This window comes from Lipotes vexillifer, unplaced genomic scaffold, assembly GCF_000442215.2.
Source record: "Lipotes vexillifer unplaced genomic scaffold, Lipotes_vexillifer_v1.1 scaffold853, whole genome shotgun sequence".
NCBI lineage: Eukaryota > Metazoa > Chordata > Mammalia > Artiodactyla > Lipotidae > Lipotes > Lipotes vexillifer.
This window is the reverse complement of record NW_006792734.1, coordinates 2,342,078-2,356,538: the sequence shown is the minus strand read 5'-3', so window position 1 is coordinate 2,356,538 and position 14,461 is coordinate 2,342,078. Positions and strand designations below refer to the sequence as shown.

Sequence of the window (14,461 nt, the reverse complement as noted above, 5' to 3'; positions counted from 1 at the left end):
CAGGAATGTGTTTTTAGAAAGTTATCGAAAGAAAAACACTGTGCTACATGCAACGGTACCCTACCCCCAAGTAAATTTTAACTCACTGCAAGGTTATGTTTAAACCTCTACCTAACACAGTAGGTGCTACTTACTGAGTGACTCTGCTTTTCTATTAGCTATTCATTCACTTATCTCAACTTACACTTTGTTGATCCAGTTGCTGTCCCGATATAGAGAGAGCCCAGTAACTGGATGTTTCACCTGTAAAATAAGGAATTATTTTATCATTACAATGAACCTTTCTGGACTTATTCATTCAGGCTAGTCACTAACATTTTTCTCTATAAACATTTATTAAAAATATTAAATTTTTTATTATATCTTCTTGAAAAAAATTTAAGACAGTTAAAAAACAATCCCCAATTTCTGAAGTTACTTCTACTAGGCTTGTGCTGTTAGTTCCTCTAGTTATGGTGAGAAAAAAAAAGTTTTCCTTCTTAACATTTTAAAGGTGACTTCACCACAGTTTTAAAAGCCCTCTCTAGTCTTTATGATCTGCCTATCTTCTTTCTGGTTTCTTCCTTCCAGCACGTTCTATACTACTGCCAGCCTAACCTGCAAGCACATTACTGCCCTGTTGGAGACCCTATAGCAATTCCTAGTTTCCCATGGGATCAAGGTCAAGTTCCCTGACCCTTATTTCTCTCCAGCTTCAGTCACTCCAATATATTGTCTCTAATCCCATCAGGGAAACTTTGTTCCTCACTCATTCACATGTCTGTTTTTATTCAATGACTATCTCATCTGGCCTTCTTATTTAAGTCTCAGGTATGGTTCAAGTTCATTTAAACCTTCCATAACATTCTGACTCTATAGATAACCTCTGTGGGCACCTACAGTTTAAATATCAATGTTTTTCATCTTAATTTTTTGTCTGATTTACATTACGCTTTCATAAGTAGGTATACACTCACATCTTGCATCGTCTTCTCAATAAGCGAATACAACAGTGGGCTGGAAGAAACTTTGAACTTGCTGGTACCTGCAAAGAGATGGTTTTAACATTGCTCTTTCTTTAGTCAAGCAATTTGCACACTGCTACTTCTATAAAACTACTTGGCAAACAGGAAGACAATAACCTAGATCAGTGGCATATACAACAACTATCCTCTTAATCAAGTAGATAAAAAAATGGTTGGGTCAAGCTCTTTCGTGACTGATAACCCTAATTTCACTCAACTGAAGCTCTTACTCCTTGAGTTTGCATATTTAATGTTAATGACTTGTTTTTCTGGTACCTTTTTGGTTCACCCATGTTAGGGCAGGCATCTATTAGCTACAGTAAGCTTGCTATATTCAGTACATTCTGCTGCAAAGGTAAAATGGCAATAATGACTAATCTAATAAATTTTAGTTTAATTGTAACGCCTTTTTATTCCCAAAGGAGACATTTCATTACTCTCCAGTTCATCCACTAGCTACATCTGTACTTTAAATAACACCGAACTCTTTCAGAAGTTTGATTACCTTGTATTTCTATCCATGATGCCACAATCTAGCAAGTTGTGAATTAGTCTCTAGAAATAATACCATTCTATTGGTATGGTTTAGTTCCTTCTGGTCCAAAGTAGAGAACTAGTGGTTCTCAAACTTTAGTGCAACTGAATCACCTAAAGCACTTGTTAGAACAGTTTGCTGGACACTATGCTCCAGATTCTGATTCAAAAGGTCTGGGGTAGGGCCTGAAATTTTGCATTTCTAACAGTTCCCAGGTGATCCTGATGCTGCTGATCTGGGACCACATTAAGACCATTGCTCTAGACAAGGCAGTCTGTACCCATTCTATAACTTAATCCACTATTTAAAAGGAAGCTAGGGCTTCCCAGGTGGCACAGTGGTTGAGTCTGCCTGTCGATGCAGGGGACACGGGTTCGTGCCCCAGTCCAGGAAGATCCCACATGCCGTGGAGCGGCTGGGCCCATAAGCCATGGCTGCTGAGCCTGCGCGTCCGGAGCCTGTGCTCCGAAACGGGAGAGGCCACAACAGTGAGAGGCCCGCGTACCGCAAAAAAAAAAAAAAGAAAAAGGAAACTAAGTTAATCTTTTGATCTGGTTATATCCAATGTAAATTGTAAAAAATAACAAGTGCTGCTTTAGAAAGCTTTCTTCTACTATTCTATAAGTAGTTTATAAATTTATAAACGGCTAATGAAAGGATACTTACCAAGAACAGCTTTATCCAGGTTAATGTAAGTGAAAGCCTTTAAATGCAAGGAGGCAAGGTATCCCTAGAAGAGAAGGAAAAATACGAATGTACTAATATGTATTAACTTAATTATCACAGACAGTAGCTATTATTAGGGATTTCTGTTTAAGTTTGGATTCTATTGAAACTAAATATACAAAGGTAAAAATGATATAATCACATTTAAAAGAGCATGGTTTCTGGAGGACAGCTTAAGACAATACAAGTTCAAGTGCCCATTCTGGGTATGGATGATATATAGATAATACCTCTAGCCATTCAGTGGCACCAATAGCTCCAAAGTCTCCACCACTCCAGCTGGCAAAGACAATGCTCCTGCTGGGTTTAAACTGACCTAAAAGACAACAAAAAGTTAGTTTTGTCTTGGTAAAGGTTATAGGTAGGTAACTGACTTAAGATGAAATCAGAAACTCCTAATTCAAGACTGCAGATTCAGAAATATTTCTTTTCCTTTTGAGGCCCCAGGTGAAAGAACCAAAAAAAGAAATAGAAATAAAATTTTAAAGTAATATAGCAAAGAACAGGATAGGAGATCATTTGAAAATAAGATCTTAAGTACATAGTAGGGGCCAGCTTCCTAGGCCTCACTCTTTTACACTCCATTCTTTGAGTCCCTTATAACTTCCAGACCAAGAGATATTTGAAATCACAGCCAAAGTATCTTCTTTGAAAACAATTTGCCTAGAGGTAAGTCACTTAAAACACTAGATTACTTTAAAAACAACTGTTTGAAATAAAATTAAAACTCACAAATTTAAGTTTAGGAAAAGAGTGAGTTTTCAGAGAAATTACATTAATGACAGTTCCTTTGGGGGTTTTATGTGCCACTACCCTCCATCCCTCCCCCTCCCCTGGGTATGTACTTTTCTGCATTAATGTACTTTTGTATTAAAGTTAAGCACTGCAACTTACCCTATGATTCATGAATGTGATGGGGGTTTGCATGTGGGTGGGTATAAAGGAGTGGCAAGTACTATGGGAGAAAGGCTTGAAAGGAAGCCTTTCTTACATAAACAAATTATATACTATATAATATTATATATTTATAAATCGAATATATAAATACATATTCTATGTTATATTTATAAATATTTAAGTTATATATTATCATTTTATAACAAAACTATAGAACATTAGTGCAAAGGTATGACACTGCTTGCTTTCAAATAGATTCCTTAGGGACCATGTTAGATTTGCTGTATCATTCTGGATATGTCAAACTTAGAATTTAGGGCCCAATATAATGCTTTCCAGCATCTCAAAGAAACTCATGATTCCCAGTACAATGAAGGCACTGCACAGAAAGCTGTTTCAAAGTCAAAGGCAGATACAACAAAAGACAATCTGCTTTGTACTTAAGAATTCAGGGTCTAACACAAGTGAACCATAAGAATATAGGCAAAAGTGAGCAAAGCATATTATAACACTTAGAAATACAGTACATAGATGTTCAAGTTCTCAAAGTTTGTACTCTACCTTTTAAGACCATATCGGAAAGTATCTGGGCAAGTTTCAATAGGAGACTTGTTCCTACACTGGACTTTGCAGCTCCAGGACCCCAGGCATCCCTCTGGGCCCCTACTATAACATAGCGATCTTAAAAAAAAAAAAAAAAAAAGATAAATTATACAATCAGCTTTTAAACTGTTTTCTAATATTGAAGTCTAGAATAAGCACGTTAGTAGAAGGTTAAAAATGTAGTATATGTATTAAGGGTAAGAGAGCCTTCCTTCAGATCTGACTTAGGACTCTAGGGATTAAAAAATTCACATGACAATACTGATCTCTTTTCCCTTATTCATACTGCTACTCTTTTTTCTACATTACCAATAAGGTTACTCACTGACTACTTATTTGTGCTAGTTGTCTAATAAGCACTGAAGTCCAAGGGCTTTCCTTACCAAATATTATTATTTGATGGCATTCAGATACACTGGCAGACTACAGCCTGCATGCCCATATTGTCCATGGCTATTTTTATGCTACAATGGCAGAGTTGAAGAGTTGCAATGGAGACTGTATGGCCTGCAACATGTTTATTATTTGCCCCCTTAAGAAGAAATTTGCTTACCTCTGGTCTATTTAATAACTTACAAGAGATTTTCTAGTCATAATGGTCAGTTTTTGACAAGTTAATTTCCTAGGGCCTTATTACCTCCCACTAAAACTGACACCTGAACAGTTCGCTTTAGGACAGGTAAGATTTAGCATTTCAAGAAACCAAGCCAAGTCAGCCTTCCTGCACTCCCTCCCTCTGGCCACATCCTTAAGAGTAAGGAAAACAAAACAAATGAAAAACCCCCAAGGATCTTTACCTGGTTCTTCAAAGCCCTTAATAACTCCAAAGATGTTAAAAATTCTTATCTCTTTCAGCACATTGTTCACAGTGAGCTTCACATTCTTGTTCTGTGAGGATACCAGCTTACATGAAGAGTCTATTCCCCAAATAGGAGGACAGTCTCCTTCCATATTTCTACAAGTAGAAAACAGAGATCCGAGTTCTGAGTTATTGTTAACCTCCCCCCAGTTTACAAAATCAGTCCTTCCTACTGTCCAGTAAAGTTCTAGGTTAAGAGGACACATAAATAGAACATACAAAATTATTCACTAGTGGCCAAACATTTGTGTTTTACTCTGATCTGTAGGCGGTCATTTGAAAATCATGAGTTACTTCCTAATTTAACCAATGTTTTCTAAAAAATGTATTACCTATCTCATCTGATGTGTGCTTTTCTGCCAGAGACATAGCTACAATTTACATTTGAAATAGATTCCAAGATGGACTCGGAAGGAAGTTCTTATGCATAAAAGTCCATTAATATATTCTCCTGTTTCCTAACTCTCCACTAACAAGGGTAGTATACATTCTTATTTCAGTTAAGAAAGAATACTCTCATGCTGCTGGTAGTTAGGTTAGATATCTTCCCATATCTGATTCCTCATGTGTTATCCAAACACTGACTACTCTAAAACGGCTTACTTACATAAATATGTCAAAACATCATTACTCCCGACTACACAAGAAGATAAGGGGCTGGCTTCATAGGTTAGGAAAGACTTGTAGATGGTAGGAAGAATTAACTGATTCTAAGTTTGGTTTTAGTCAAAAAGAATCATCCATTACAAAAACCTCTTAAACGGCATTATTAATAGCCATATAGGATATCTGAAAGTCCTTACATGTAGATGGCTCTTCGATACCAATAACCCTACTAAGTAGAATACACTTTATAGCTATCCAATTAAGTCAAAGAAACATGATCAATGGGGTTAAGAGTGACTTGTTCTATGTCACATAGCAAATGCTCACATGAGTTTTGAAACTAGACTGACATCCCATGCCAATACCAGGTGGGAAATATATCCAGATCAAGATAAAAATTAATGACATGTACTCTAATCAGACTGAGTTCTATTTCTAAAGAGGGATACTCATACACTAGGGAGATATCCAGAAGGACTAATCATGACTATAAAGCATCTGGAAACTGTCATGAGAACTGAGGATATTCAATCTATAGACAAGGAAACTTGAATCATTCTGTTGCTTAAAAAGAAAATCCAGAACTAACGAGTGTTCCAGGGAATAAGATTTCAGCTCAATACAAATTCTTATAGATCTCCAATAATTGAACGGGTTGCCATAGGTAACAAAATGCTTTACCACAGGAAGTACTTAAGCAGAAGCTATGCCGGGAATATTACACAAGAAATTCACTGGGTGGATTGAACAAGGACTCCTTGAGTTTATAAATCCAATGTCTATTATTAAGATCACTTTATGGAGGAAAAATTTCATTTTTATCTACACCAAGTTAACAGCTAACCATCCCCAAAATGTCCAAAATGTGGAAAATTATAGCCAATTGTTTTAAGATTTTATCAAATCAACAAATTATTATTATTTCTCCCTAATCATAAAACCTGACCCTGCATTACAGTTTTCAAATAAGAACTTACTGAAATAGCTTTTCTGCACCAGCTCTGGAAATTGTTTGGACAGGTATGTTAGGCAATCCTGATGACTGAGATGGTGGAAACTGAGTGTGATTGAAAGAAGGGAATCCAGGTGTGTAAGGGTCACCTGTTCCCAGATGAGCCTAGTAAAACAAAAGAATAATTAGCTCAGGCATTTATTCAAGAAATCCCTATAAGATTCAAATTCAGTATGGGGCTATAAGCTGAATTTGGTTTAGCACCTTAAAGTTTGAAAGTCTGAGTGTTTCTATAATATGTGACTCTTATTTTTATATGGCATATGTCAAATTCTCAATTCAAGATACTATTGATAAAGTACTTTTAGCAATAAGTAATAATTAGGTCTCAAACTCATGTAATTCATCTTCTCACTTACTGCTAAAACTCTCCAAGGGAAAAAGAGTATTTAAGGATGGCACAGTTCTCTTTCTATTTTTTTTTTTTTTGCGGTACGCGGGCCTCTCACTGTTGTGGCCTCTCCCGCTGCGGAGCGCAGGCTCCGGACGTGCAGGCTCAGCGGCCATGGCTCACAGGCCCAGCCGCTTCACGGTATGTGGGATCCTCCCGGACCGGGGCACGAACCCGCGTCCCCTGCATCGGCAGGCGGATTCTCAACCACTGCGCCACCAGGGAAGCCCTCTCTTTCTATTAATGTAGATGGAATCCAGCAACAATTTGGAGAACCCAGTAACTCATTTACTCAAGAAATAAAAACTCACATGTCCAAAAACTGGAAGATCTGCATTAACAATGGGAAATTTAGTCTGGTCCATGTATATCAAGACACCAATTGCATTTAAACTTTCAGCATTTGCAGCCTAAAGAAAAACAGGTAAAGCTCAGAAAATGAAGATCTAATCAACCAAAATTAGAAGAATACATACTGAACTTATACTGAAAGACAAAGGGTTACAGCAGACTACACCAGTCAGTACTCCCAATGTTTCAAATAGCTTATATGTTTAGAAAAAAATACTTGCCTTAAAATTTAACTCTTTTTTAAAAAATTTAACTGAAATTTTTAATGAGATAATTGTAGATTCATTTGCACTTTTAAGAAGTAATACAGATCCATTGTAAACTTTGCCCAGTTTCTCCCATTAGTCAAACTTTGCAAAACTATAATGTAACAGCCTGAATATTAACATTGATACAATACAATCCACCAATATTATTCAGATTTCCCCAGTTTTACTTGTACTCATTTCTGTTTGTGTGTATTAAGTTCTAAACAATCAAAATATTGAACAATTAGTTTTAATACCACAAAGATCCTTCCCATTGCCATTTGATATCCACACCCACTTCCTTCCACCCTCAACTCCTGGCAACCACTAACTTAACCTCTCCTCCATTTCTAAAATGTCATCATTTCAAAAATATTATATACTCCAAAAGCTAAACAGAGTTACCATATGACCCAGCAATCCCACTCCTAGGTAGATACACAAGAGAATCAGAAATATCTGTTCACATAAAAGCACGTAAATGAATGTTTATTGTAACATTATTAATACAGCCAGAAAGTGGACACAGCCCGAATGTCCATCAATTGACAAGTAGCCAAGCAAAATGTGGCATATCCGCACAGTAGAATTCTATTCAGCCAAAAAAAGGAATGAAGTACTGATTAATGCTACAACATGGATGAACCTTGAAAACATTATGCTAAGTGAAAAGAAGCCAGTAAAAAGACGCAAAATATTGTATGAGTCCCTTCATATAAAATGTCCAGAAGAGGCAAATCCATAGAAACAGAGAGTAGATTAGTGATTGCCAGGGACTAGGAGGGGGGAATGGGGAGTGACTGCTGCTGGGTATGGGGTTTCTTTAGGGGACGATGAAAATATTCTGGAATTAGATCACGGTGATTGTTGCACAACCTGTGAATATACTAAAAACTGAACTATACATTTTAAAGAGTGAATTTTATGGTATGTGGATTAAACTCAATTTAAAAAGTAAAAAAGAAACAATTCAATGTGGCTGCACAGCAAAGTTTAACTAACTCTTAAGGAGAGTTCAAAAGATAAGAGAAATAATAAAAACCCATCCAAAACAACCACTGTCTTTCCATTCTAAGCCCTGTGTAGGTGACTTTTAATTTTCCTTTTTAGAAAACATAGTTATAACTGAATTTTATATATATAATATATTCTATATATAACTCAGTTACATAGATACAATTTAAACTTCTTTCACTTAAGCATTTCTGATTATTGCATTTTTATTGAAAGACAATGACTGCAAAATACTCCAAGTGGATATGCCAGTTTTGGAAGTATACTATAACTTTAGATAACTGGAACTTATTTGATTTGTAGAGTACTTTAATAAATTATATTATCAGGTATGAGAGTGTAAGACAGATGGTTTTCAGAATGTAAGAAAATTAACAATACCATTTAGCTGAAGAATGTTATGATACCAATGTATTTAATAACTCATACTCACCTTTTCAGCAAAAGTAATTTTCCCTGCTCTAACAATCACTAAAGATCCATTCACAGGCATATTTAAATCCTCAAAGTCTTTTTTAGTGCCAAAATTAGCATGGACCAGTTTACCCTAGAATAAAGACATTAGATTCAATGAGCATTATGGTATTAGAACAGCGACAGAGTCTGCCACCAAATATTTTACAGGTCAAACCCAAGAGAGAAAACCAAGAGAGAAAAAAAAGAAGGCCAAGGCCAGGAAAGAATATATGAGAGTTCTAAAGTCAAAACTGGTCAGGGTTAACAGGAGTGAAGTCAAGATTTCTGGTCTCCTATATTCATGCCATTTATTATCTTATGATGCCTTTAATTAACATTGATTATTTACATCAATTAATTTACATTGCTTCAGACATTTGGGGGGAAGAGAAAGGATAACAAGATATCCTTAAGCAAAGAGACATCTATCAATATAAATATGGTAGGCTAGCCAAGGCAGTACCAATTACATAATGTTCCCACACTTGAACTCCAGACAATTGAGGACATAAGAATTAACTAAAAGTTCTGATAATAAATCTGTCCGAAAATTGTTTTATGATAAAATGACTTGCATAGATCAACTTTTAGATGTTTTTATAAGCTGTTATCATAATACTCCTAAACTCTATCAGAGTTCAGACGTACAGCTATAAACTGACATTAACAACCAAATATCTAAATATAGAAAGCTCACAGGTGAACCAAAACTCTCCACGTTCTTTAACAGAACAATCTACCCGCCTCCAAACCACTGGCTTGTGGGAAAGTGATACAGCACAGGTAAAGCAGGAAGGCAGAGAACAACCCTAAAACTTCATTTGGCTCAGAAGGCAGTTTTTAGATAGACCCCAGCATATAAATATGTGGTTTTTAACCTAAAAAACCTAGATAGATCTGTCTAGCTGTTTTTTAATTTCTATAGTAGTTTGGCCATATTTGCCTAAATTTTAAAAGATCAAGCATTAAAGAACCAAACTAAGATTAGACTCCAGCTGAGACGGTTATTTGTATCTGTCCCCACATAAGGGGGTACCTGATACATGAATTCATTCAGTAAATACTACCATGTGTCAGGCACTGTCCAAGACTCTGGGACATAGCAGAACAAGAAACCAACCCCTAGCCCTTCGTGTAGTTTACATTCTAGTGTGGAAACAAGTAAATAAAGTCAGGTGCTATAAGTACTAGGAAGAAAAATAAAGCAGGATAAGGAGAAGTGATTAGAGGAAGGACATTTTTGATCAGATAATCAAGAAAGACTTCCCTAGGGAGGTAATGCTGGGAAGAGACATGCACAGAGTGAGGGGAGAAGCCATGCTAATATTTAAGGGAAGAGTGGGCCAGGCAAAAGGAAAGGCAATTTCTATAAAGGCTGTGAGGTGGGAGCATGCTTGAGTTTGAGGAACAGCAGGGAGGTTAGAGTGGCCACAGCAGAGTGAGCAAAGACAGGAGCAGGAGAATTACTCAGGGCCTTGCTAACCAAGATGAGGACTTGGGATTTTATTTTAACTGTGGCTTAGGAGGGTTGAAAACAAAAATATCCCAAGGTCAGTTACATTTTGTAAGTAAATTTATACTAAGAACAGTAAAGACAATGAGTTTTTGAGCTATTCAACAGGGAAAAATGTCTCACGCACGGTTTTGCCTTACTCACAGTTACTGTCGTAGCCTTACTATACGCCACATAACCCTCGGGATTCTCCACCTGGTACGCCATACTGCTGTTGCCGCTCTTACTCACTATGGTCACCGAGTTGTGAGCACTGCTAAAAAAAGATTAAGTTAAAATGAAGCTAAGGCATTCCTTAGAAACAAATTAAATGGATTTAATACATTTAGCGTTTGACTTGCATTATTTATTTTGAAGGTCTTCGCTATAATTAGCACACCTGAGAATAGCTACTTATAAAATAAGGTTACCATCTTTCAACGTACCTGCCTTTGACCTGAATCTTAACAAAATGTTCATCATGCCAGGCTTTGCTGAGTTTAAGTTCACGGAACTGATTTTCAATGTAAAAAGCAAGGCTTTCATCTTTTTGAGATCCAGCCTCACGAGGGACATAAGAATTTTCATTCAGCATCCTGGAGGAAAAAACGTCACTGTTAAATGAACTAAAGTTTAACCTGAAATAAACATTGAACTCAAGTATCAAGCAAATCGTTTTAAAAGCATTAAGTCAAAAAAATAAATTAACTGTGACACAAAATCCTGGATTAACCAGATAGAGACAAGCTTAGAAGAAAAAAAATGTGTGCCCATATTTTAGGGAATTTATGACTTCAAACTTGTTAAAACCTCTTTATCTGATGTATCTGCTTAGGGTAATTTTAGGGGAAATGAGTAGCTTCCAGAAGATCTGCTGTAAGCAAAATGAAAGACAGTATTGCTACTGGTGAACTCAAGATGTACAGCTTCAATTTTCACTCTTTTGAAGCATTCTAAATACCCCGGAAGCAAAACTCCTCTTCGTTCCGCTTTCTTTCCCATGACTCTTTGTAAATATACACATCATATTAGTTATATGATCCTTTTTTTGATAGACCTTATCCTCACTTTATCCATAATGCCTAATATACAGTATCCACAGAAGTATTCACCAGATGAAGTAAAAAATGCCAAGATTTCTAAGTTAAGACCAAAAGAATTACTGTACCATTGAAATTATAGGGGACTAACAAAAGGTAAAAGATGATTTGTTCTTTATACAGAGTTAGATATGTGTCCAAAGAAGACCTTAAAAATCTAAGGACAGGAACCTTAAGGACACTTCTTAGGGTATAGATTGAGCGAGAACCAGAAGAAATCAAGAAATACTAGAGACATATCAAGCTGGGCAGTCAAGTTAGTCCTGAACTAGAGGATGAAAAAGGCTACCGATGCCTTTATGGATAGTAGCAGGGCTCAGCATGACTTATAAGGGGTTGAGACGGAAAATCGGAGCAGAAGAAAGTCTGACAGCAAGCAACAGGCTACAAAGAACCAGACGACAAAAAGATCAAGAGCCTGTGAATTTTCTTTAAAAAAAGGGGAGTCCCCACAGAAATTCTAACATTTTTTCCTAACAACATAGTTTGAGTTCTTTACTGACTCTTTACCCTCTAACTGAACATGGGAAGTCTCGCCTATTCTATAAACCTTTTCCTCCAGACTATCACCTTTGTTTTGTTCCACTGCACCCAATAATCAATATTTGTTTAGGCACTGAGGTTGAACTTGTAAAGCAGCTCAAGCTTACTTGATGGCACTGGTGAAATCTATGGCATCCAGTCTCTTGGACAACATTGATTTGAGGTCTGCCCAAAATATACGACGTGTTTCGGGGAGCTGCTCTTCCGTTTCAAAAGGTTCTGTCTCCTCTGTGCACGAAGGCTCTCTTCCTGCCGGTCTCTCACAATCGGCTTTTGGTTCTACACGTTTACAATAGCCCAAGTAGCCAATCATAAATCCTAAGGATAAAAAGTTTCAGAGCTGAGCGCATAGAATTTCATTTATAACCTATTCCTATAAGAATTGTTAATATTTTCAGCTAACCCTTGAAAATACTGGTTTTAATCAAATTGTAAGCCATTTGAAAGTAAGTAATGCATCTCCATTTTGTCTATTTTAAACCAATCTATTATATAATAATTTTATTTTAAACAGTTACCTTTTCAAAGTAAAGGTACCTTTTCTTCCCCGAAGCCTTCCTTGAATCCTCAGGTCCAGGGTCTATGCTACAAATATCCTGTGCATATTTCTAGTATAACATTTGCACATTACACTGAAATGATTCATCTGTCTCTCTTCTCCCACCAGGTTAACCTCAAAGGCAGGTACAGAGTCTTAGCCATCATTGTATTCCTAGTGCCTTGCACAATGGCACATAAAAAGGTACGAAATAAATGTTTGCTGAGCTGGATGGACAGAATTCCTAGAGTTGGTGACAAGGAACATTTAAGTTTTGAATGGCCATTCTTACCAATCAAGAAAAAGACGATTACAGCAATAGTCCCATAGCAGATATATCCATTTAACCTTTTTGGTTTTGTGACATTGGTGTGGTTACCCCTCATGTTATTGTCAACATTTTCTTCTTCATCTACAGCTAGTTTCATCTCCACATGACTGTTATCGCCATCTACTTGCCGAGCCAGACTAAACCGGGTATATGACAATGGTTCTCCACCAAACTGAGATTTAAAGAAGAAAAAAGGACAGAGAGATAGCATTATGAAGGAGAAGAAAGGGAATAGGGAGAGTCTGGTGAGGTGTTATACATATTATTGGGCCATTACTATGACTTGCTATACATTCTCAAGGAAAAAGAAGTTCCCCCTTCAAATCAGCATTCTCCCCTGTGCCCAGTTCTGTCAATGGCAGACGAGGGCTGGATCACACACTGGCCTTCATCTCATTCAGACTTTTCATTCAGGGTTTCTGTTATGCATGTCTACTGGTATACAATTTGACCAGTGCTTTCTTTACTTCATCTTATCTACTTGATTGTCTCTCTGCCCTGAAACTTCTTACAAGATTTTCCATAATTAGCTCTACTCAAGACTGAATATACCCTTCCTTTGTGAGATCAGTTACGCCTCAAGACCACCACTTCGAATATAAATGAACACCTGATGACAGCTTTGGGTATTATTTCCTGCTTACTGGGTGAAAGCCATCCTTGTATACTTCGTATTCTTGCAAACTGGTGACAGAGAAATCTTTCTTACTGAAAATCTTACCAAGTTAGAGAATGCTGATCTTGCTTGATCCATCATTGCGAGCTGCCACACAGAAGAGCCTAGTAGTAAAGTAGAGAATTAATATAATGAGATAGATACCATTCTATCAGACTGGTGAGGAGTTTTCATTACCACACTAGATTATTGTATATCCTTTTTTTTTTTTTTTTTTTTTGCTGTATGCGGGCCTCTCACTGCTGTGGCCTCTCCCATTGCGGAGCACAGACTCCGGACGCGCAGGCTCAGCGGCCATGGCTCACGGGCCCAGCCGCTCCGCGGCACGTGGGATCCTCCCAGACCGGGGCACGAACCTGTGTCCCCTGCATCGGCAGGCGGACTCTCAACCACTGCGCCACCAGGGAAGCCCTGTATATCCTTTTAAATATATTATCCTTTTAAATATATTATCACCTTTCTAGAAAGGGTCTTTAACCAAGATATTTAGTTTACGTGACAACTAAATTTAGTGTGATCCTTGATTAGATCCTGAATTGGGGTTGGGGGGCAGCTTGAAGGACATTACTGGAAGAAACAAGAAATTTGAATATAGACTATATCCTAGATAACAGGATTGTATCAATATTAGATTTAGGAGTGTGATAATGGTATTGCATTTTTTGGAGGAGAATGCCCTTGTTCTTAGGAGATGAATGCCAAAGAATTTAAGGATGAAGTGTTGTGATGTCTGTCACTTAATCCCAAAGAGTTCAGTTTAAAAAAGTATGTAAGAAATAAAGGATCAGTGAATCTACGTAAAGGGTACATGGATATACATTGTAGTATTATTTCAGCTTTTCCTGTAGGTTTGAAATTTTTTTTAATTAAAAATGTGAGGAGGGCTTCCCTGGTGGGGCAGTAGTTGAGAATCCGCCTGCTGACGCAGGGGACACGGGTTTGTGCCCCAGTCCGGGAAGATCCCACATGCTGCGGAGCAGCTGGGCCTGTGAGCCATGGCCGCTGAGCCTGCGCGTCCGGAGCCTGTGCTCCGCAACGGGAGAGGCCACAACAGTGAGAGGCCCGCGTACCGCAAAAAA

At 37.4% G+C, this 14,461-nt stretch overlaps 1 protein-coding gene across 2 annotated transcripts in view; it reads right to left on the bottom strand.

Moving 5' to 3' along the window:
- The window catches only part of TFRC (transferrin receptor), an 18,240-nt gene extending 4,754 nt beyond the window's left edge, over nucleotides 1-13,486 (bottom strand). The window contains exons 1-14 of one of the 2 annotated variants that reach the window (XM_007465877.1): nucleotides 13,428-13,478; nucleotides 12,668-12,878; nucleotides 11,945-12,155; nucleotides 10,641-10,790; nucleotides 10,360-10,468; nucleotides 8,680-8,793; nucleotides 6,945-7,043; nucleotides 6,208-6,347; nucleotides 4,563-4,720; nucleotides 3,724-3,843; nucleotides 2,496-2,581; nucleotides 2,206-2,269; nucleotides 957-1,024; nucleotides 185-243 (exon numbers count right to left, since the gene is read on the bottom strand). In XM_007465877.1, the coding sequence (XP_007465939.1) occupies nucleotides 185-243; nucleotides 957-1,024; nucleotides 2,206-2,269; nucleotides 2,496-2,581; nucleotides 3,724-3,843; nucleotides 4,563-4,720; nucleotides 6,208-6,347; nucleotides 6,945-7,043; nucleotides 8,680-8,793; nucleotides 10,360-10,468; nucleotides 10,641-10,790; nucleotides 11,945-12,155; nucleotides 12,668-12,878; nucleotides 13,428-13,463 (1,625 nt within the window). In that variant the 5' untranslated portion in view covers nucleotides 13,464-13,478. Of the gene's footprint in view, nucleotides 1-184; nucleotides 244-956; nucleotides 1,025-2,205; nucleotides 2,270-2,495; nucleotides 2,582-3,723; nucleotides 3,844-4,562; nucleotides 4,721-6,207; nucleotides 6,348-6,944; nucleotides 7,044-8,679; nucleotides 8,794-10,359; nucleotides 10,469-10,640; nucleotides 10,791-11,944; nucleotides 12,156-12,667; nucleotides 12,879-13,427 lie in introns of both variants that reach the window. The other variant, XM_007465876.1, reaches the window with a different exon arrangement.
- Nucleotides 13,487-14,461: the final 975 nt, after the last annotated feature.